The sequence below is a fragment of the Pithys albifrons genome, chromosome 6, assembly GCF_047495875.1.
Source record: "Pithys albifrons albifrons isolate INPA30051 chromosome 6, PitAlb_v1, whole genome shotgun sequence".
NCBI classification, from domain to species: domain Eukaryota; kingdom Metazoa; phylum Chordata; class Aves; order Passeriformes; family Thamnophilidae; genus Pithys; species Pithys albifrons.
In genome coordinates this window covers 58,448,816-58,473,478 of record NC_092463.1, presented here as the reverse complement: position 1 = coordinate 58,473,478, position 24,663 = coordinate 58,448,816, and the positions used below count along the sequence as shown (strand labels likewise).

Here is a 24,663-nt window from a genome sequence, read left to right as displayed (position 1 = left end):
GTTTAAAACAAGGATTTTTTTCAAAATTAACTCATTTTTTCCTGCAGTTTAAACTTTCTCGTTTTACTGAAATAAACCTTTCCTGTTTCAGAATACTTTTGTTGAAAAAAGTAGCCTTTGTTGTTGGTTTTTTGTTTGTTCTTTGTTTTGGTTTGGTTTGGGGCTTTCTGGTTGGAGTTTTTTTGTAAAATAGTGTACTTCTTTATGACTTCAGCTGGTGAATTTGGAAAATGGCTTCTCTTTGTGACCTTTCCGTGAGTGCCACAGGGTGGGGGCCAAGTGCACGTTTGTCACCTTTTCCCTTGATCATCACAGGTGCCTAAAACATGCTTTTCTTAAACTTTGGCTTAAACATCCTTTTCTTAAATTTCAGTTTAATAAATGAGTTTATAACTTGGCCTGTGTTCTGATTTAAAATCCCTCACAGAGTGGATTCTGCAAGAAGGCGTTCAGGCAGTCTGGGTGGATTCTGATCTGTATTTCATGCCCATCACCAGAATAAATGATCATTGGGAGGCGTCGTGCTTGATTGCTCAGATATAGCTGACATGTACATGGCAGGGGCAATACCAGATATGTGTGTTAGTGCCATTACATGCTGATAGGGATTTGTGGCCTAAAGTATTCAGTGTGACTATGTATGTAAAATTAGCCAAAGTGTTAACTTTAAATGTAATTAAATAGCTCTTGGAGTGTTGTGTATAATTGCATTATATGGTTCCTTTCTCGTGCTGTGTCCAGCAGGCAGACTGCTCAGCTTTATATTTTGGTGCTTTATCAGCTGATCTGGAACTTTGCAGAATTTGATTGAAAATACTGTTACAGTTTAGAGCTGGAAATGTGAAGCTTTGCTGGGGTGTGGGGTAATGAGGGAAACCCACTCTGCTGCACTGTGTTAAGCTTAGCTGTGGTATTTCAGATGCAGAAATTTAATATCTTGGATAGTTTTAAAGATGAATTTGTGGAGCCCTGAGACCAGTAGAAGCAAGAATGTCTCTTCATGGGGTCTGGGGCCTGGAGCAGCCACTCTGAGCTGCCCAAGGGCAGAGATTTTGGGGTGGCAATACCCGAGTCAGGGTGAACTGCAGGGCCCCCCAGCTGTCACACCAGGCTCTCCTGGTCACAGCCTGCAGTGAGACACTGTCAGAGAGGCACTTCTGCATCACAGCAACAGAACTCCTCTGTTTCCAAGTGTACTTTTAGAAAGAAAAGGAAAGCCCCACTAAGCTTAATTGTCCACACTTGATTCCAAAGCTATGGGAAGATGAAGATTGAACACTGTCTTATTGTGGATAGAGAGAAAAACTGAGTACAAATACAGAGAATGTCAGCCTGCTCTTCTACTTTACCTTTGGAAATTATTTAGAGTAGCTGTTGATTTCTTAGATATTTATAGATGTGGCTTAAGTTCTGTGGTCATGTGGCCAGTTTAAGGAATTTTGGTTTAGGAATTGTAATTGCTTTCATACAAAAATGTGTCCTTGTGGTCTGTAAATAACTAGAGAAATGGATGCAATTATATGACCCAGTCCAGCCCTTGTTTAGCAGTTAATTTCTCCAGATTTCTATGAGCATTTGTTCCGACCTACACAGATTTGGTTGTTGGTTTAAATCTAGCCAAGGCTGGTGGTGTCTTAATTGCTACCACAGAGCAGCCATTTGGCCTGTGTGAGATGAATGTTGTCAAGGTACCTTCTGCAAGGCGGACATTCATCCACTGGGAATGTATCAAGAAAGTTTTCATTAATTGGTCCCTTTGTTGGCATTTGTGGCAGAGCAGCCAAAAACTGAGTATGAACAGACACTATGTCAAGGGGTGAGATTTATTGGCAAGTCCCTCTAAAAACTGGTATTTACTACATACATTGTAAGCAGGGGCAAAGGAGTTTCCCCCTAAGAACAGACTGGCATTAAATTTACTCTTTTTTTTTTAATTTAGAGACAGGGAAATGTAACAAGAATTCAGAATGGTTTGGAAGTTAAATAGGAAATAGCTGGTTAATATTTTTCTTCTTGATGTTGACTGTCTTGCAGCTTCACTTTAGTATGATGTGAAGTGTTATGATGAGCTCTGTGGTCTACAGACAGATTTGAATGGACCTATGAATACTTCTGTCAGATGAGAACACTTGACAGTTTCTGTCCTGACTTAATAAGCTTAACCTATAGATAACAATTACAGTTGAAAATGTAAAAATGGTGGATAAAGCATGGGAAATGTTTTTAAACATAGTTGCTAAACTTGATACTTTTTATATTCACATTAACTTGGGCATTTTGATCTTGTTGCTTTGTTAAAAGGAGGTACTTCATTATATTGCGAAGGACAAACTTGATAAAGATTTGTGTATTTTGTCCTAGTACAGCATGCTAGTTTGTTGCTAAGTTTTGTTTAACCAAGCCTGTTTACATTAAGTTTTCTGTTCTGCTTGCTTGGACCAGTTTCCTCTTCAAAAGAGTGTTTGTGTTTTTTGTATCATAGTGTGTTATAAATGAAATAACAGTTTAGACTTCTTAACCAAATTGTCATATGTTGACTCTGAGGGAGAGTTCTGATTGAAATTTGAATACATTGCCTGTTCAGTATTGAGCTTTGATACAACAATAAATAGATTGAACCCCCAAATACTGAGAATGTGATTGATAAAAGTGCTTGTGTGGTTCCTGTAAGGAGTCAGTTTCACTCAGTTGGATTCCCAGCCATGAGTTTGGCTGTGTGGTTGGAAAATAATGACTTGGGTTCGTCTCTTTTGCATTCCAGTTTAATTTTGGCCTCTCCTGTTTGCAGTTTCAGTGCAGTTCTTTCGTTCACCAGATGAAGCAGTAAAGTTTGGGTTGAATTTCTCTTCCCTGACCATTACCGCGTGTCTTTCATCACTGCTTATTTTTAATATAAATACTCATCTCGTTACTATTTCCTCAATCTTTTCACAAATCCCAGGAGATATAGTGTAGTGAACACTGTGGCTTCCAGTTACTTTTATAATTTAAAAACAGAGAAAGGTAATTCATACTTGGCTGCAAATCACACTTGTAGTGGCATTTTGTGGATGAAATCCTATCAAAGTACAATAGTGCTGTGGCTACTGCTCTGTCTAACATGGAGAAAGGGAGAAGGATGCTCAGAGATGCTAAGTTAATTGGAGATGGTAACATTCTATCATTTACTCTTATTTAGAGCTTAGATTTAGTCAGTAAAGGTAGTTCCTTCAAAAGCAAAACTACCTGGATGCATTAAATAATCCTCTGGTAAAATCCTGCTGCTTGTTTTCCTCAGGAAGAGTAAAACATTATCTCCAGGTTAAATATATCCCTTATTGAAATACAGGGACACATTCCCTATGGAAGTAAAAAAGGAATTCAAGACTTGTCTAAACTTACCAGTTCAGTTTAGCAAGGTGATTCCATGAGACTGTAGATGATTTCAGAGTTAAAAATCTTTAATAAATCGGGTAATTTAGGAATTTACTGTGCTGCAACTGTTGGTAGTACTGACTACATAATGGTTACTTTATGACTCATGATAGTAAGTCCAGAATAGTCTAAATTTTGAATATTTGAGCTCTGATGATTTCATCATCATTGTTCTATGCCTTTACATTCAAATTTTAGAACCTTCATAATGGTTTCCCTTATGAGGGTGTGAAGGGGGGCAGAATCTAAAAGTTGTACAATAAAAAATTTACAAGTCTGAAAATATTTCTCCAAAATCATTGTCTCTGGACAGAAGATCAAGGATTTAATGCAGCCACATCTGGTTCTTCCTTTTTATATTACTTTTCTGCTGAAGATTTCTGCAAACACTTGACAACTTTACATAAAGTATTGGAAAGCAGGAAAGACAAGGCTGCAGAAAAGGGGAGAGTACTCCATAAGTTCAATCCTGGACAACAATTAGACCTGTTCTCCCTTCAGTTTCCTCAGTCAGAAAAATACAAAGTTTACATTTTAAATAGACTTACTTAAAAAACATGTAATTTCAGCAGGGAAATGTTTTTTACAGTTATCTGTGAAATACATAGTGGTAGATGAAAGCATTATTATTTAAGTTTTTCATAAGTAAAAATTTGGAATCAGTAGTAGTTTTCATAGAAAATAAAGCCTAAAGAAAATAAACCATCTTTGGGTTTTAAGGTGAATACCCTTTATACACGAGGCAAAGTAGCCACAGTAATGTGCTAAGTAATACTTGAGAGGGGGTAGTACTTTTTTAACCTTTTCTAAATTATCAGTCTTTTCAATTTGATATGTGGAAAAGTAGAGTTTGGCTATAATAAGCAGTTTAGTTACTGTGTATTCCACAGTTTAGTGAGAGATTACAGATTTAGTGTAAAATTCAAGCCCGTGTGCTTCACCCTCCCCTCCCAATGAGCTGTGTTAAGGTGATTCTCACTGGGTGCTGTAAGTGTCTTTTGAAAAATAAATTCATGGGCCCCATTAGGAATTGTACATTAAATTGATTTAACTAGAGGGTTTCTGCTTGCTAATTTGAGTTTGACTAAAATCAGTCAACCCTATTAGATTTATTGCGTGAAGAAAAAGGAACTCACACAAGTGTGGGGAGGACAAGGGGTGGATCTGCTCAACCAAAGCTCAACCAGCTCTTGTGGTTTCTCATCCTGTGGCCTGAGAGTACTTAAGGTCTGTGGATCTGTTCCTGAGATGTAACACCATCACAGTTATTGACTAAATTGTCATATTAACTTCCAGGGATTAAAGTCCGGGATTGATTTTGCAATTCCTAAAGTGCGGAAGGGACCAAACTTCATGGATTACAGAGCAGGCAGAAATGCAGAGTGTAGCAGCTGAATGTGCTGTAGGGTGTTCCAAGTTCTTACACAAATCCCAATTGTGTAGTTCAATGTACAAATAGGAATATTGTAAATAGATGTTGGAACACGAGGAATTTTCGTAGAGTCTACACTTTTAATTATTTGGTGAATTAAACAACATTAATACCTTTTTTCTGAGGCAGAAAAGGTTTGTTTACTTGCTTGTTCTTTATTCAGTAGCAGGAATCAAAACCAATAGATGGACACAATGAAATACAATTAATTTACCTAAAAACTTTCCAGGAAAAATGTCGAAATTTTTGGATATTGAAGAACTTTGCACTGAACCTGTTGTCTGTTTTTAGAGCATGTTTGTCAGGTGATATGTTGTTTCTGACTGTAGCCAACCAAAAATACAGTCTGCTGTGTATTAAAAATAAGACAATTGAATGCAGTTGCTTTATAAAGCTACAGTAATGCTACTGTGATGGAAAAGGGCATGAGGTAAAGTTTGGTAGTCTGCTTTCCTGTTTCCCTGAAGTGCTAAACATGTCACCAAGTTTCCAACAGATGCTGCTTCAAGTGTGTTTCTCATTTGAGCTTTGAACTTGAAGGTTCATGCATTTTCATTTTTTTTTTAGCTATTTCAAAAACTAAAGCAATTCAAAACCCCAAGAAACTGGTTTTGAATTAACTCTTTGACCAAGAACCAGAAGAGTCCTCAAGAAATACTGTGGCAATGTGACATTGCAGATATTCAGGAGAGTGAGCAGTAGCATCGTGTGTATGTGTAAGGTAATTTTTTATAGTTAACAGAAGAAATAATGTATTTCCATTATCAATTGGTTTCTTTTTTAACATTCACAGTAACTGCAAGGCATCGTGTGCTATAAAGGAATACAAATTCCAGAGCCTTTAGTAATGGAAGACAGTTAGCAAATTACTTCTAGTACAGGTATAGAATCACAGACTATTCTGAATTGGAAGGGACCCACAAGGATCATCGAGTCCAACTCTTAAGTCAGTGGCCCACACAGGGGATTGAACCCATGACCTTGGCATTATTACAACCAAGTTTTAACCAAATGATCTGATCTCAGGGTCAATAATGAAGGAAAAATACGTTGAGCATGTATCTCCAACCTTCTAGCTTTTCCCTTCCCTCTGCTGGATTTGGGACAAGATCCTTTATTGGTTTTCTAAAATTCTATTAAATAATAACATGTTAGTAAAAATTATTTTTGAAGACTGTACTCAGGATGAGTGTTTAGCAAAAAGCAATTTTTCTGGAAGTATTGGAGCTTAAAGTTGTTACACATGTGCAGCTGGAAAGATTTAAATACATCCAGTAATATGTCTGAGCACAGCACTGGGGTGGTGGGTATGAATGACATGAAGATAATTTACACAGATTCTGAGAAGTGACATTGCAGGAGACATGGAGGGGCTCCAACATTCTGAGTGAAAACTTCCACCTGGATGCGTGGAGGGAGAGACGAGCAGGAGTTCAGTGTGAGTGGAAGGAGGCAGGTCGAGTAGAAAACAGGGCTGTCTGTTTTCATTACGGAGCCTGTACGGGGCTGCAGCTGAGATTAACCCAGAAATCAGGCTGAGTGGGAAAAGAGAAGGAGACCGGGAACATCCATCATTGCACCTCCTGCAAAACGAAACCAAAGCCCTGGCTCTGCTGAGGCAGCTGCTCTGAGGGTCACACTGGGCAGGGAGCAGGATCAGAAGCAAGAATATGGTGACCAGGAGTGAGGGAAGATACTGATTCCTGTCTGAAGTGTTAAAGGAGAACTTCTGAGCACTCCCTCTGAACTTCAGCTGCTTTGGGAAGGTGTCTCGGGGTCTGAGCTGGCTGAACAGGGCCTGAAACAACTGGACACAGAGAGGACACCTCGTTTGTTGTCTTGGAGAGGAAAGAAGGGCATGGGAAGTTGAATCAAAACTGGATTTTTGCTAGAGAGAAGCATTCTTGGCTTATGGTCATCAAGCTGGAGAGTAGGAAAAGAGCCAGTGAGACCAGGTACACAAATTCAGATGAAATGGGGTCACTGGGATTAAAAAAAAAAAAAAGGAAAAAGAAGAGGAGGATTAGAGTAAAATAGCTGAGGTTTGAGGATTTTTCCTACTGTAGACTTAGTCTACTAAAAGCATTAGGTGGTAATAGGAGAAAAAGCCCAACAGGAAGGAGCAAATGGGTTCAGAAAGCATGGAGACCAAACTGGAGAGAAATAGGTAGATGTAGATACAGATATGTTTTAATTAGTAGGTCCCCTACAATGTAGCACCAGTTACATGAAATTGTGGTCTTTCTCATATAAAACTTGCATATGCTACAGATTTTAAATTTTCCAAATCTATAGGAAAGGAGTTAAAAGCTAAATCAGTCACATAAAGTTTTGGTACAACAAAGGAAAAGTGTGATCAAAATGATCAAAATGATCAAAATGATCAAAAGTATTTGGTGTTGTTTATGCCTTAGAATTTGTCATCTTTGGCTGGGGAGATAGAACAGGGGTCTCCAAGGGATGAACCTTTGCGGATCACAGCTGTGCCTCTGCCATATTTGCAGCAAGTGTGAGGTAGTTCTCAGTCTTGAATGCAGAGGGGACTTCAAGCGTGTTTCCTCATATGTGGGAGCAAAAATACACATTTGCCTACAGACTTTGCACTTGAGGTTGCAGATGCATCCATCTGTGTGTATAGAAAAATATGGGAAAATATCTGTGAAAAACTTGGGTCAAAGCTTAGTCTTTTGCACATACAGAGTTTCTGTTGTTGTACAGAGGATTCATCTGGGTAACACCCATCGGTGCAAATAACAGTGAACAAACAGACCCCAGGGGAAGTCATCCTTCTGCATTTTGGATTTTATCAAGCACAATTGCAAAAGTAATTATAAACTAAAACACAGAAATTCACTTAATCAGAAATCTGCTTAAACACTTGTAGAACAAGTGCTCTAAGTGTTGGAATCTGCTGCACGTTTCAGTGCCCAACTGGTATTACTGTAGAGGGTGGTTACAGCTCCAGAGCAGGAGATACCTTGGTTTATAACACAGTTATCAGCTGATAGGCCTGATTATATTGGAACTTTCTCATTTTAAATGCTGTTTCCTGTTTGTCCATCACTTATCCTGAGCAATTTAAAATAAAAAAAAAGAAATTACTGGAGATGAATTAAAACTAAAGGAAGATGGAGCTTTAAGGTTCCTTTTCAGCAGACATTTCAACCACAAGTCAAAATACTTTGCACAGAACAAATGGTAAAGAAAATATGTTACCATTTTAATTATTATTGCCTATTTAATGTGGGATTTCTTGCAACCATGTCCTTGAATAACCATTTCTTAACTAAAATGACACAATTCTGTAACCAGTGATCCATGACTTTAAATATTTGGAAGGGCTATTGATTCACTGAACTGGAAGAAATTAAAGATGTTGAAGCATATTTTCAAAAGTAAAATTACATGTAATATAAATTATATTTGATCATATATATTTTATTTACCATTTAAATCATAAAAAGCTAGGCACATGTAATACAGCATTCGGTTTATCTGCAGCAATAGCCTGAACTAAGTGTTGGTGGGTTTGTTTAAACCAGCTCTATGTAGCAGTACGAGAGCTCCCAGAACCTACAGCACCTCCTCTTATCATACAGTCATAGAATCGATTGGGTTGGAAAAGACCTCTGAGATCATCACGTCCAACCCTTGGTCCAACTCCAGTCCCTTTACCAGATCATGGCACTCAGTGCCACGGCCAACCTCAGGTTAAAAACCTCCAGGGATGGTGAATCCACCACCTCTCTGGCCAGGCCATTCCAATGCCTGATTACTCTCTCTGGAAAGAATTTTTTTTCTGATCTCCAACTTAAATTTCTTGTTCCTGTGTCATGGTCCTCTGCAGGTACCTATATTTGTTTGTGGTCATCCCTCTCAGTAGGTAAATTGCCCATAAGACCAACGATTCCATCAGCAAATTACCCAGAAAATGCCGTCGGTGTGCGTGGTGACATTTGTGCCACTGGTGGTCCTGTTGCCGTTCCAGTGGGCTGATTCAATTGGCAGTTCTCTCTAGTGCCCAGTGTCGTCGTCCCCTTCCTTTGGCACCTCAGCTCAGACCTTCTCCTTTTCTCTGTCCTTTTAACTGAGTATCAAATGCATTATTGATTGCTCCTCTCCCACCCTCCTCACTTCCACTCCCTTCAACTTTATCTTTTTTTCCCTTTGTTTCTGCTGGGCAGTATCACCCAGACAAGCAGGAGGCAGATGTGCCAGCAGGGGAAGTGGAGCAGCGCGTGCAGCGGTTCATCGAAGTCGATCAAGCGTGGAAAATTCTCGGGAACGAAGAGACAAAAAAAGAGTATGACCTGCAGCGGCGTGGTAGGTTCCTGCCAAGGAGGGCTGTAGTGGCAGCAGCTCTTTAAATAAGCAGGGGCTGGGAGTGGTAGTTGGATGGTATTTTAAAATGCTGTTCAGCGCTGAACCAAATGTTTCTTTCACTCTTGTCCTACTTTCAAATGTGGATCCATTATTTATAGCTTTTGCTACACATACATCAGCTACAGAAACCACTGAATTGCTTCCAACAAAACATTAGGGGGCATTATTCCTAATAGCTTGAATTATTATGAAATTCATACTAGTGGCAGACCTTAGCCCTTTTTATTTCATTAAGGTAGCTTCATTAATTGTTCTCACTTAAGTCTTGTACTCCATTTTGTTGCAGTGTCTTGGGCTTGTATGAATCCATTTATACCCAGTGTTCATTGTGTGTAGGTTTAGAACCACTTCAGAATCACTGACACTTGCTCTTTTTCATTGTGTGTTGTGGTAGCTTTCATAATTCATTTGTAGTCTAAACATTTGTAGTCTTTTTAAAGCAGGTTTATAAATAATATTCCAATATAACACATTAACTAGGCAGCTCTAGCATGCATTTCTTTTTATACCTCTCAGAAAATAGCTTCTTAAAACAGTGACAGGCTGTTGTGAGAAAGAAAGGGGGGAAATGTAGGTCAGGTCTGTCACACATGGGCTACCATTACATGAAGTGATAGGCTGTCTTTCTGCTCTGGCCTCAGGATAGGAGTCCCTCAGCCTTCCATTAGAACCTTCAATAAATGTATATCCACCCTACATGTTAATGGGGGGAGTCAATAATAGTGTGTTGCCTGTGGGGAAAACACTCGGTCGTGCTCTGCAGTAACACACACTGGTCCGGCATTGACGTGTAGCCACCACCACTTCTCAATGTGTCTGATAAAAGCCCACTGTCTCTGCAGCTTGTTATTGAATTCCCTGCCATTGTACATTGGCACACCATCAGACCTTTCTCTCTTGTGCTGATTTTTAACTCCCCTGCCGCTGCGGAGACCAGAACTTGGAGAAACAAAGACGTAGTCATACTGGCAGATATGCATCACTGCAGGATAAAGAGAGTGATATATAATTGTATATACACAGTATGAATTCTCTAGTTAAATAATCTTGTGTTTCTGACTCTGTGTGGGTTTGGGAAGAGAAGAGGGAGGGGTGGAAACAGAGTTGTTGAATGAATATTTTAGAAGAATGGAAAAATTGGATCTTGTGCTAATTTGTTATGTAAACAATATTAAGATCAGACAGATAAATTTTCATCTCAGTTATTTTTTAAATGTCTGAATGTGATGCCAGAACAAGAATTTCTGCTGCCCAGCGCTCTCATCCTGTTGTACTCTTAGCATTGTAATATTGGCTGTGTCTTCTATTTTCACAAATTGTATGTGCACAGGAAAAAAGAAATTACAGATTAAGTTAGCAGTCTTTCCTGTATCTAGTGAGTTTTACCTAAAGCTTAAATCCAGACTGTGGAGTTCCATTTTGTGTGGGTCAGGTTGTAGAGAAGAGACTACATCTTGTTTTCCCTTGGAATTTAAGGACATTGCTATACATTAGTTTTGACAAAACTTATTCTACAGTAACTTGAAGATTATACTGGAATATAATCTCTGTTTTCTGAGGTTCTTTTGCATCCCAATTAGCCCTTCAGCATAAAAGACATAGGAAATAATCTCTTACAGAAATAAAGAACACAAAATGTACTTTTATTTTTGCCAGTATTTGGTAATGGGATGGTAATGGGATAGATGTGCTTTAACACAGAGGGACTGAGTGTTCCAAACCGAGCCACATACAACATACATGTGCAGTGTCACTGCATTCTTTCCAGCATGTTCCCTGGCAGCAAAATGATGGTGAAATAAATTCTAGTTCTTTGAATGCCTGTCAAGCTGCTTCTGAAGTCATGGTTCTAGACAAATTCGTAGACACTGCCATAAAAGCTGACAGAAACAAAGGAATTGAGACAGCAACTAAGGGAACAGTGATGAGAGAGATAATACAGCAAGTTAGTAAGATGCAAAGAAAGCCTAGGAAGCAGGATCTGAAGGATGCCAGTGTGTGTGTGTGTGTGTGTGTGTGTGTGTGTGGCTGGCCATCAGCAGGAAGTCCTTTGCACTGGAGGCTTTTCCCCATTTCACAGATTGTTACCTTCTTGCGCTATCCTAACTAAAACTTAATTATTTGGCTCAGAAATTCAGTAGCCAGAGAAGTTCCAAGAAGCTGAAATTCTGTGGGGCTCTATGGTCTTAATTTTCTTTTTGTTTGAATTGTTGAGAATAACAAGTGAATCTGCTTTTATATTTTAATACCGCTTTTCTCCAAAGGTTTCCAATAATCTCCTAATTTTCTTGTGCCTTCAGGCCACAGTATTAGAGGGGAAGGGACAAACCACAAACAGTTTAGAGGGTTGGCTCAAATACTTATCCAGGCTTTTCTGATCTGGAAATCTTACAAAAACTGCCTGTTTTGTGTTTTTGTGACAATTTTTCCAATTCATTCTTGTGTCATATAAGAATACCTTTTGCTGATGGGAAAACTTTTGCTTACAGTCCCTGTGAAAAATTTGGAAGAAAAGATACATAATAATTTACCTATTAAGAGTGGAGGAGCTTTTTCCCAACAGATTTTCTTCTCAGATTTTCCCATTCTTTGTCTTGTATCCCATTTAAAAAAGTTAAAATCAAGCTAGACACTAACAATTACTAAAAGTTTTTCTGTGAGTTTAGCTTGGAAAAAACCTGGTTTCCAGTTTTCATGTTAGAAGTCATCTGAACTCCAAAAGTTTGTGCTTTTGTGACAAAATTGGAAAGAAGAAAAACTTCTCACAGAATCAGAGAGTCACACAGGCTGGAAGAGATGTTCCTAGGTCATCTGGATCAATCTGCTGCTTAAAGCAAGTCCACACAGGTCAGTGCTCAGACCTTCTCTGCCCAGTTTTCAGTGTCCCCAAGATGGAGGTTCTCCAGCTGCCCTGGGCACCCTGTTCAGTGTTTGAACACCCTCAATCAAAGTAGGAAAACCAAACTAAACAAATGAAAACCAAACACTGAACCAACCAGACATGTTCTTCTATCAAGGCAGATATAAAGACTCTTTTTGCAACTTGTGCCTTTCGCTTCTCATCCTTCCCCTGAGCACCTCTGGGAAGTCTCCTTTACACCTTCCTGTTGAGCTGCTGTAGGGAATGAGGTGACTGTTCTTTTGGCCTCTGCTTGTATGGCGTGCCCCAACCCCTGACCCTGCTGGCAGCTCAGTGAGGGCTTTGGACTGGGGAGACCAAGAGGGACACAGGATTTCAGAAGCAATTTCTTCAGTTGAGTAGAAAGCTAAAAAATTCCTTCCTTGGCCTGCTGGCTCTGCCCTTGCTCATACAGCCCAGTGTGGGGTTGGCCTTTGCCTGCTGACTTGGGTTGAGCCTCCTGTCCATCAGGACCCTCTGGGCCTTGTCTGGAAAACTGCTTTCCAGCCAGATGTCTCCCAGCCTACACTGGTGCATTGGGTTATTCCATCCCAAAAGAACAACTGAATCTTGGTTGAACCATTTACTCTCCCTGCCAGCCCCTTTCCAGATCCTGTCAAGGGCCCTTGGAACAGCAGCCCTGCAGCTTTTGTGGATTTTTGTTGACTTACATATGAAGGAACTGTATCTAAACAATCATGTTATTGAGATAATAATATGAATTAATTTCATGTTTTAATTATTCATGATTGATTTTGTGTTTTAATTATTAATGATCGAAAGATAACCAGAAAGGTCACAAAATTAAATAAATAAATTGGTGACAGGATAATTTCTGGTGATAAATGTAGCAAATAATTCAAAGCTAGTAATGGGATTGACACTAAAACCAGTTGACTTGTATGTTTTTTCCATGTATGGCTCTAATGAGGTTCTATCAAGGATAGGTGGATGATGGACACAGATGTCCATAAATCATAGAATCATAGAACAGTTTGGGTTGGAAGGGACCTTAAAGATCATTTAATTCCAACCCCCAAGCCATGGGCAGGGACATCTTCTACTAAACCAGGTTGCTCAGAGCTCCACCCAGCCTGGCCTTGGACACTTCAGGGATTCCCTGAGCAACCTGTGCCAGTTTCCCACCACCCTCATAGTGAAGAATTTTTTCTGCTATCTAATGTAAACCTGCTCTCTCAGTTTGAAGCCATCCCCCCTTGTGCTGTCATTACAGGCCTCTGTAAAAAGGCCCCCTCTGTCTTTCCTGTGGGCTCCAAGGGTTGGGGGTGTAATCACCAGGAATTTTCACATCTCAGCATGTGCCTTGTTTTGATTTTCAATGTTTAAATTGTGCTTTTAGAAAAAAATGGTAGATACAGTTTTCATACATGAGTAACAGTCCAACACAATTTTCCTTTGGTTCTTGTGTCATTTCTTAGGCTTAAGGAATTACAGGTTCTAACTGGGATTGCCAGTGCTCCAGCTTGTGCCAGTTGTCTCCGAGAATGGAGCTGATTCCATCCTCTCAATCTTTCTGTTGGGCACTGAGGCACAACAAAAAATTTGTACCTAGCCTAAAATAGCTTATTTTACAGTATCTGGTCACTGATTCAACTTTGCTGACAACACCAATGGGTTTTCAGTGTGCCACGTTACCCTCAGTAAGTGACAAAGTGTGTATTCCTTCTCCAGCCATGGATCTTATGGCCAAAGATCCTCAGCTGGAGCACAAGCCTTTGAACTCTCTGGAGTTAAATCTCATTTGCTACAAGTGAAGCAATATTTTTTTGTGTTTTTATAACAAATGTATCTTTTTTTTATGAAAATTAACACATGACTTTTGTTTTCTTTTCAATTAAAGTAAGTGTGGATATTTTCAATTAAGTCCAAAGACTGAAATAATTGTTTAAAAACTGAAAAGCCTATTAGAAAAAATTAACTTCTGAAAACATCCTGGTTTTGAGTAGTGTGATGATTTTGATGCTGAGCAAATACTATGAACAGTATTTGACTGACTACAAATCTTGAACTTTTTTTAACTATGTTTTTGGTTTGGAAAAAAAAAATCAATCCTAAGAATATGTGCCTGATAAAGAGCTAGAAAAATCTTTCAAGTATTATGACTATTTTTACTATTACCATAAACTGTTAAAAGGCTTAAATTTCCATTTACTGCTTGCAACACTTTCTCTGAAACTCAGCCTCAAATAGCCCAAGAAATATTTATTGTATCCTCAAGTAAAACTTAAATACCTTTCCTCTTTTACAATTTCTGAATGACCCAGCAAGGGCCCTAGTAAAGCTTTACTGAACCAAGCTGCTAATAGTTATTTAATGTTGTTCTGTAGCCTGAAAGAATCTCAGTAGTTTTTTCCTTTTAATCTCTTTGAATTGCAGGCTCATAAACCTCTCAGATGAGCCTGCCAGTGTTTTCTTAGATCCTGCAGTTGAGACAATGGAGCTGCAGAATCCTTTCACCTCTTGTTGTCAGACAAATCCAATGGATGGCAAAGCCAGGCAGGCTGTGCTGCTGGTGAATGAAATCTGTTCCACGAGTTATGGTGCATGATCAGGTCTGCACATTTTCCCCTGGCTGTTCAGGGATGTGTTTCAGAAAGTGCAGCTCAGTGCACGGAGTTCCACAGCCTGAGTTGATGTCACGTGACTCAGTGCCGGTGACAATGCCAGTCTCAGCCTTCTCTGGCAAGGGAGTGAAAACGGGACACAGTTTACCTCAGAGAGCCACCTGTGAGGGGGTCATGTGGTAACAGCAGTGATGTGGATGAAATAAGGAAGGGCACAAGAAATAGGAGTCACTGTGAGAGTCATTAGGTTGGATGTTCTGCTTGTAAGCTCCCCAAACTCACACTGGGCTGTGCCTCTGTTTTAAAATAAGTGGCCACATCTGTTCTTGCTATCTTAAGTTGTATTAGATTGGGTAATGTATTTAGTAGCACTAGAAAATAGAAGAGCTTTGTCCAGCTCTGGAAAATATGTTTCTGCTGCTTGAACCAGACAAGCAAATAAATGCAGTGTGTAAAACTGCCTGACAAGAGCAGTTACTGGGTTATGTGTGAAGTCAAGAGTACTAATTGAAGATTGACATCTTTTGAGATAACCAGTAAGACTGTAGACCTCTTAGAATCAGAGAATATGCTGAGTTGGAAGGGACCTATCAGGATCATTGAGTTTAACTCCTGGCCCTGCACAGGACACCCCAAAAGTCACACATGTGCCTGAGAGCACTGTCCAAATGCTTCTTGAACTGTCAGTGGTGCTCTGCCCACTGCCCTGGGGAGCTTGTTCAGTGCCCAAACACCCTCTGGGGAAAGAACCTTTTTCTAATACCCAACCCAAACCTCCCCTGACACAGCTTCAGATCATTCCCTTGGGTCCTGTCACGGGTCACCACAGAGCAGAGATCAGTGCCTGCCCCTCCTCTTCCCCTCTCAAGGAAGTTGTAACTGCAATGAGGTCTCCCCTCAGTCTCCTCTTCCCCAGCTGAACACACCAAGTGCCCTCAGCTGCCCCTCGTACAGCTTCCCCTCCAGGCCCTTCCCCATCTTCACTGCTCTCCTCTGGACACTCTCCAAGAGCTGAGTATCTTTCTTATATTGCAGACACCAAACCTGCCCCCAATATTCCAGATGAGGCTGCCCCAGTGCAGGGCAGAGCAAGACAATCCCCTCCCTCGCCCGGCTGGCGATGCTGTACCTGATGCCCCCCAGGACCTGAGCATCAGATGAGGAGTAATGATCTCTGTTCAGGCTGGGAATTATGAGAAGGATTAATTTTGATCATTGGTTGTTTGTTTTTTTTTTATTTTCAAAATTACAATTGCAGCAATGAATTAGAAAAGCTTTGTTGAAATTCTGTTCCCTGGGCTTCATATTGTCCCGTGTTTGGAAGAGAAGAGAGACTTTCCTCAGCTGTCTTCTTCATTAGTTTAATGGTTGGACTTGATGATCTTAAAGGTCTTTTCCAACATAAATGATTCTGTGGTTCTGTGATTCACAAGTTACTTTACCAGAAGTATGTTAACCTCATGAGTTTGCATCGCACCAGTTCTCTTCATGTTGGCACATGGTCCATCTGCCCTTCTTATATTTTCTACCAGCAAGGCATGACCCAGATCTTCACCACCAGTCCCTAAAAGTTGTTTTGAGTGAAATCCTTCATGAATTCCAAATAGGAAGACCTGGTGGGTTTTCTACGCCACCTAAAGGTAGGTAGATAGGTAGGTAGGTAGGCAGGTAGGTAGACAGACAGACAAAGATCATTTTGATTTCTGCTTTTTTATTTTCTTCCTCAAGGAAGAATCTGCTTCATGCAGGGGGTGGAGGAAAGGCCTCTGACTGTTTTTGTGGGTGTTTCCAGGACATCCACCGTTGCAGAGTTTGTAGCTTGTATGAGGCAAACTCCCTGTAATGTCAGAGTTATTTGAGACAAGACCACCTGACCCTTTTTGGTATTTTGAACAGCTCACACAGTAAACTAATGTTCTGGTCAGGTGTAAGGAGAATGTTGCTCTATAACTGGTGTAGCTTCCAGTTTTCTTTCATCATTACACTCCTGCTTTTTTCCCTTGCTTTTGACAGCAGTGTTGGGTCTGAGTGAGTTCATTTTATTTTCATTGTGACCTTTTCATTACAGAATAGGTGTTCAGCAAAGGCAACATCAAAGAGGCTGTACTGATTCTGTCATTATTTCCAATGTGGCTCATTTGTTTTAATCAGCTTCATTAAAACTAATTTATATGAATCTCATTCTCAATATAATGTACATTTCAATACAAAATAGAACAGTTAGTTGCAAAATAAAAGACTGGGATTAATAGTTGGTGGTTGGTTTTGATGATAAAGGAGATACTGCGTTACCTGATCAGCAGGTTGGAGATGGGCAGTTTTTATGGGCTGTTACTGGAGGGGGCTGCAAAGTCCCTTCGTTTTACTTCTCAGCCCAGAGCAAAGAGCAGTTCACAGAAGCAGCTGGGAACCATTTAGGATATTCTACAATGTAATGATTAGGTAGGGCAATCTCTTGGGAATTAAAATAACATAATCTGGCCCTCTGACTTTTTCAGCAAGTGCTCAGTAAGTAGTTCTGAAATAAGTTATTTCACCGCCAACTTTTCATAGAAAGCCACAGAAAACCCTGTATGCTCTTGAAAGCTTGATGATATTAACTATAAATGGGCTTAAAAGCTCCCTGATCCAAGAGAAGGAACACCTACCTCCTCAAAAACAACCTCTTCTAAACCTTAAATAAGCACAAAGCTCCTGAGTCTTGCCAGACCTAAGGCATTTCTGTGTATGTGCTGAAGATCAGCTTTGGGGAGTTGGAGCTTTCAGGTGTGAGGCACAAGCTGGCAGGTTTTGTGTAGGAAGTTGTAAGGGGTTTATGTCTGCTTTTACTTTATAAATATGACATTTTATGGCTTCACCTGTAACTTTGTTGACAAGATCTCACATTATTAAACTAAAGAACTTGATGTGAACCTCGTACATCAAATATGGAAAAAAAACAATTTATATTGCACACTTTGCATTTCACGCTGTCAGTTCTATCGTGCACTTTTCATTTGATGCTATACTCAATGTTGGGACAATCTAGGGGATCAAATGGCAGCAGACCTCACAGATGCAGGTCAGAACTGACCTTCCCTCGGTGCTGGGAGACTCTTGGATCACAAAAGAACACTTGGACTAGTCTTCCCTTACACAGGCTTTTCATTTATCTTTTGTAAGGAGTATCTTTTTTCAGGAATCTCAGTGGTTTTCTCATACACAACATTCACTTGGTGGTGCTTATTGGGGTTTTTATTTGGCTTCTCCTTTCTTAAAAATGAGTTGTCTAAGAGAGATTGTGGGGTCTTCATCTGTGGGGATGGTTAAAATCTGACTGGGTGTGTTCCATCCTGGGCAACTTGTTCCAGCTGCCCCTGCCTGTGCCAGGAGGGTTTGAGTAGCTGATCTTGGGAGGTCCCTGTGATCTTAGCCATCCATGAACTTGTGAAAACTACAGGTAAGCAGACATTCACCATCTCAGCCTGCGGGAGTGTTGTCACAGCCAGGATTCTGAAGGGCATTGACATCAAAACAGAAGTTTGTCCCCAATTTCACATGATTGGGATGTGCAAAAGTACTGGTTTGTGTCTTAACTCACTAACACATTCTCACCATTCACTTCTCCTGGCTGCAGGAGGGCATCCTCCAGCCTATGCAGAGTGATGGAAACTAAAAGTTTAGAGAACTGCATTTGTAACTGATACTGTGGTCTGGGTATGACTCTGTAGTAAGGACCAGATTGACTCCAATATACAAAATTATTAATTTGTAAGAAAGAAATAAGGACCTGTATGTTGGCAGGGCTGAACACTGTTCTGTTTGCTTTACAGCAGATAAACTGACAGAAAAATGGCCACTTCATGAACAGATTCACCTTGAAGACATGTCCTGGAATGAAGGTAGGAGTGCCTTACTGCTGGCTCTTGGTGCCTTTCACTGTCACCGCAAATGTGTTCTATTTTTTCTGCTCTTACACCATTGTTGTCTTACTGTAAGTTCTACTTTTTCTGTATTTCCTCAGATAAAGCTATTTTGCTTTCTGAGATTACCTGAATTGGAACTTAACTTTCTGTGACACTTGTTTTACATTCCTGCTTCATCTCTTTCCACCACCCTCACCTGCAGTACCACTTTTCACCTGGAATAATTGAGTAATTAGATTCTTCCCAAATCCCTTGTGCATCTTTCTTGCTCTTGCTGTGATGGTAGAATGCAAGTGTTCTCATACAGGGTGGTTTTTTTTATCTGTGTTATTTCCCTCCTTTTTCTTATTCTGGCTTTTCTCATTACTTGCTTCTGGAATTAATAACTTTCACTACTTTTTGTTTGTTGTTTGTTTTTTACCTTTTGTTTTTTAAAGCTGTGAGGGGAAAAAATCTGCTGTATTTCCCTTTCTTCGTGTTTTTTTCCTGGGTTAGCAGTCTGTTCTGGAAACATCCTTGATCTGTCATATGTACGACACCCCTCAGTTTTTTCTTTTAATATCTGCCTGTTTCAGTGATGTGCACATTGTTATTACCAAGGGTTTTTTTTTAAGAGACTACATTGACCTGCTTGTTTGGTGTAACATTTTAAGAGTTTAGTAATTTTTTGAGCTACAAACAGTAGCACAGGTACTGATAATTTACAACCCAGGAGTTGGAGGTTATTTGTTACTAAGAAGTAGCTTTGTGAAGCAAATCCAAAATAAATTCTTGATTCTTCTCAAGCACTAAAGGCTTTTTTGTTTTCTTTTTTGGCAGATGAACAAGTGTATACTCTGCCGTGTCGGTGTGGTGGGAATTACAGTGTCTTCAAGAGCGAAACCAAAGATGTGTCTTTGGTCTGTTGTGACACCTGTTCACTTGTCATCGAGATCCTTCAGTGATAGTTTCAGTGAAGCACATGAAGTGTTGCAAACTTCTCAAAAAGACTGGACAAACAAGTGAAGAAATGTGTGTTAAAGGGGGGCAGTACAGGAACAAGTACACTCAGGCTTAAAAATGAAGTGCCCCTTTGCTGACATGGGAGTTGTTTTTTTTTTCCTTCTGCAGCCAAAGAACTCGTGACTAAAAGCCTCCAAACCAGAACACTGAGTTCTGTACAACTGGAATATATCTCGTGATCTAAACAACATTTCTTTTCCAGCAAACAACAGAGTAGCTTCTTTCTGTTTCAGTCCATATCAGCTATACCTTGGGCCCCTCCTCTGAGGCTTTTAACAGCTCAGGTGACACAATTCAATCAGGAGGCACAAATGTGAGAATGCTCTGAAGATAATGAAGAGAAAGGTAACGGGAAACAGGAACATTTTCTGTTTATTAAGCTAAATATTTAATTTCAATAAATCCCTTCAAGGATCTGAGCCCAGGAAGCACCAGGCAGAGGCTCACAATGGAACAGGCCGGTTGTCCCAGTGCTGAGGAGCCAGTGCAGTGGCTCTGCATCCACGTTACCTTGTCAGCTTGGAGCAGGAGCAGGGTTTGGATTGAGTCTGTCCATCACCTGGTCAAATCGAGCCAGCATTCCTCAGGTGAAAGCTAACCAGGAAGCTGTGCTCTGACCCTGCTGGACATGCCAGTTTGAGGAAACCCCTCCAACCCATCTGTGAGTGACCAGCAGATCCAGAACACCCTGGGTGTCCAGTTCCAGTCCTGGCACACCACACACCTGCTGCTGTAGGGATAGCCTGGATGTAGCTCTGGCTGGGTGACAGCACAGTAAGTGCATTGTGCCTTCTTCATCCCTTGGCACTGTCAGTGCTAACCTTGGCCTGTAGTAAAACCTCAAAACTTTAATAATTCCAAGCACTTTCTGTGACTTGCCAGGGAAGTAGAGCAAGTCATTTTTGTTCATGACAGCAATGTATCATTTCCACTTTCAAGTTAGATGTAATCTCAGAAAGGGACATCTTTGTCAAGTAATACTTGTGTTTATTCTAAACAAAAATAGTTCCATTAATTTTAGTAGAAAATATTATGAAAACTGGCAATAGTAAATTCAATCTTTTAATCATCAAGGAATCTGTGGCCATTGGGGCTCGCACGTAGAAATCCAAAGTCATTCAAAGGCCATATCTGTGAAATAAAATACAAGAGATTTTAATCACAACTCAAAAGTTCAGTATTTGCATTTGTTATTGTTGTAATTGTTTCATAAAAAGCATAATTTTTTATCTCTTTGGTTGACAGGCTAAAGGACTTCCCTCACTTGTGTGTTTCTTTTACCAGGACTAATAAATACTGTGTATCACAAGGAATCATTCCATAGTCGCCACAGACAACATTCAGTTATACAGGGCATGCTTTGCTATGGAGACCCTCATAAATTTCATTACTTTTTTCAGCCTTGGAAATAAATATACTCATAGAAAATATCTTTCCAATTAGAAGTTTTCTAGCTTGTAAACTTCTTCATGACTTAAAAGACAAGGCATATATTTGTTTGATCCATCTAGGCAAAAAAAGAATGCCATGCACAGGGACCTCCCATTTGTATTTTCAAGATGGGCCTTTGAACTGCAAACACAAAACTCTTGAAAGAGAAGTCTACAGGCAAGTTTATATCATGCAGAGGGTATAAAGGGGGGAGTGCCTGCCACCATCAGGGCTCTGGACCTTCCTCTGAGAAGGGAACAGTTATTTACAAAAGAGCACAACTCATGACCAAGCACAAGTGTCCGAGAATGATGCTGACCAAAACCAAATTAACTTCCTCCAAAAATTAACTGCGTAGCTGTTCACACAGCTGAATGCTCCCAGATGTACTTTGCTCTGGACATTCACTAATGGGATGGGTTTGGATGCAAATAAAGTAATAGGAAACAAAGGACATTCTTCTACACTTTGTCTCCCTTGACTGCCTGTGTCCCTTCACACCATCATTCAAAGATGGCACAAGGGGATCAGCAGGAAGAAAGGAAAGATGATGCTGAAGAATGAATGCCCTCTGTGGCTCCAATCTCATGAAAATTTCACAGCCCCTGCCCAACATGAAGCGGCCCAGACAAAGATGATGCACTACCTTGTTCCCACAGCACCTGTCAGTATTATGTTTATCTTGCTCATTTTTTATTAGAATTTGATTGTAAGGAAGGTATACAGTCACTGTCCAGGAACAGCAACCTACTCTGGAACTGAGATCATGGAACAGACACAGCACAGAAGGAATCTTTGCTGCTTTCCTTGTGCAGTGAAAAAGTAATTTTATCATTTCAAAGAACCAGCACAGTGCCCTGGTTAATTTACTTCTAACCCTATGATTTGTCCCCAGCCCTGAAGGCCACGAGAGAAGGGACAGAGAGTTAGGGATGGGCACAGCAGGACCCAGAACCAGCTTCCTGCTGCCTGGGATGGGGCACTGCTGGCAGCTCCCTGGGCCTGCCTGGGTCAGCCCCTATCAGCTCTGAGCTAATGCCATCAGCTGGAATGGGCCTGGGCCCTCAGGAAGGCACAAGAATGAGTCATTCAGGACCTCAAGTTCTGTGCATGAGAAAAAGGCTCAAGGCTCTCTTGTGCAAGTATCTTAGAGAATGCCTCTGCTTCTGGCATGTGCAATTAGGGAGGAGCACGAGGAACATCTGCTGATACACAAAACCACAGAGGTAACGTCGTCTCCCTGTGCAGATCAGCCAGGGAGCTATTTTAAGTTCCACACAGAAGGATATTTGTGATCTTGGTTAGAAGCAAAGCTATGGAATCCAAGGCTGTCCAGAGGGCCTGTGCTGGCTGCAGGCTGGGTGTCAAGTCTTTGTTTGGCCTTGAAGGCAAACAGAAGTAAAAGGAAATAGAAATATCCCATATTACAAATCTAAGCCGATCTGAGTAAAGGCCTGGAGAAGGAAGTTTCTTGGGCCATTCACTACAGCACAAATCTCATTTCAAGCGACTCAAATCACACCTATTGCAACTTGACTTTCTTTCAGTGAAAGTAATCAAATTTGCTTTAAATGTTGCTTTGACAATCTAGTTTCAAATTCATCACAGTAATCTTAGTGGTAGAGTTAGAATGAAAATGTTTTATATAGTCTGCATGCAGGGAGAACCTGAGAAAAAATATTCATGGTTAGAAAGAAGATGGAAAGCCTTCCTCTGAAACAAAGACATGCCACTCAGTGTCGTAATTCCCAAGTCCTTTAAAGTTATGACAGAAGTTGACTGTGACTTGTTCATTCAGACTGGCTATTCCAATTAGCAGCTATTTGCCCTCTTTGGTTTGGCCTACAGAAATAGATTTGATCTGATGGATGGGGGATAAATGGGGCTAACTAGCTCTTTTGAAGATCCACCACAGGTCTAGTTTTGACATGGAGCCTAAATCCAGGGAATGCACAGGATATCCTACCTTGGACAGGATGAAGCATGAGTTATGTCAGTCAAAGTGGGACTCCCACTGCTTTTTTTTGAATTTGCAGCTGCTTTGATTTCAGTGGCCCTTTATGGAGTGAACTTGTCTCTTGGAGTGGCAGTAGATATGGTGGCAGGGAGGAACAGGAGCAAAGATAATCATGGATTGTTATTCCTCTGTGGGTTAAAAACTGCTGCCCCAACAGTGACAGAGAATCTTCAGTCTAAACTTCACAGATAAACATTTATGTTTTGCCAAGAATAGGCTGCCTAGACAAATTTAGCCAGCTAGGTTGGCTGAGCTCATTGTCTTCTGTTGAAATCCATGAAATCCATTGCTTCCAAATTACACTCAGGTTTGTTTGCATCCTTTCCTAAAAATACAACTTAGCATTGAAAGGCATCTGCTTCTCCAAGATCCACTTTATGATAAAGCCACAAAAGCTCCCATTCTTAAGGCAGTGTTCCATGGAAGAGAAGCCAGACCTCCAGCACACTGCACTAAACACACTCAGGTTTCTTGGCCAGTGGTTTGCACATTAGCCCTCACCATGCAGACTGCATTCTGCTGCCTTTCACTGTCAGGTTCAGCAGCAACACAGCAGCAAGATCACTGTATGCTGGTGTGAATTACCAACAACCACCCAAACTATCAACACTCACTTGAAGAATAAACTCATTCTTGCTTGTTAGTCACCATATACTTGAATCTCATTAAAACATGAATAATCACCACTCTATGCAGCATCACAAAACAACTGCAATAAAATTTGGTTAAAGTAGTACTTCAGTGTGCATTTATCTGTGTGTAAGTTCCACTCATTTTACAGAGCTCACTTAGGGTTCAGTCCTGACAGTCACTGCATTGAAGCCACTCAAATACCTTCCTTGTTGGGGTACAAGCTGGACACAAATCTATTGCTGTGGAGAGATACTGTGACTAATGGCTGTCCACATAAACAGGTTCTTGATACATACAGTATTTGCTGACAGTCCCCGTACAGTAGTAAACAGTTTTTCTACACCTGTACATCAGTTTGGAGAATTTTTTCAGTCAGATTATTAATAGCACATTCTCATTCAGAGGAGTGTCAGCATATTACCATCATTGGTATCTTAGCAGTTAATAATCCAAGCTCAAACCTGGGTCATAAAAACAGCCCTATTTGGAATCAGCATTTTTCCCTCTGGTGTACACAGGAAGGCAAACAGTGCAGGGAAGGGACAGAGAGCCCTCAATAAACACCAGGGAAGAACTCGAGCAAATGCTGGCCAGGAAGAACAGAGATCAGACAGAGTTGGCAGTAGGGCTGAGAGGGACAGGCAATTACTGATGGTGGTCAATAGCTGCAAGGTATTTTTAAAAAAGTCCCAAACTGTGTTCACAAATACTGTAAAGTAAGAATGTAAGACTGGTAAATTGGAAAGATCCAATCTTTCCTGTGTGGTAAATTGGAAAGATCCAATCTTTCCTGTGTGTGTTAAATTATGTTTTTGTGGATGTGTTGAAATATAGAGAAAACCTTTTTTTGTTGTTCTGAATGCACAATTTTAAATCCAGCTTTCTAAAAGCTGCTGCACATTTGTAATACATACTTCCCTGTTTCTAAGATTAAACTTTTTATGGAGAGGAAATTGTGTTAA

General features: G+C 40.4%; 2 protein-coding genes across 7 annotated transcripts in view; one reads left to right on the top strand and one right to left on the bottom strand.

The window, feature by feature from the left end:
- DNAJC24 (DnaJ heat shock protein family (Hsp40) member C24) overlaps positions 1-24,546 on the top strand; it is a 41,363-nt gene extending 16,817 nt beyond the window's left edge. Inside the window, exons 3-5 of the mRNA XM_071559074.1 lie at positions 9,031-9,169; positions 18,526-18,594; positions 19,438-24,546. Coding sequence (XP_071415175.1) covers positions 9,031-9,169; positions 18,526-18,594; positions 19,438-19,562 — 333 coding nt within the window. The 3' untranslated portion in view covers positions 19,563-24,546. The remainder of the gene's footprint in view (positions 1-9,030; positions 9,170-18,525; positions 18,595-19,437) is intronic.
- The window catches only part of IMMP1L (inner mitochondrial membrane peptidase subunit 1), a 34,492-nt gene continuing 29,804 nt past the window's right edge, over positions 19,976-24,663 (bottom strand). For all 6 annotated transcript variants that reach the window (XM_071559072.1, XM_071559066.1, XM_071559068.1 and 3 more), the window contains one exon: positions 19,976-20,751. In XM_071559072.1, coding sequence (XP_071415173.1) covers positions 20,683-20,751 — 69 coding nt within the window. In that variant the 3' untranslated portion in view covers positions 19,976-20,682. The remainder of the gene's footprint in view (positions 20,752-24,663) is intronic.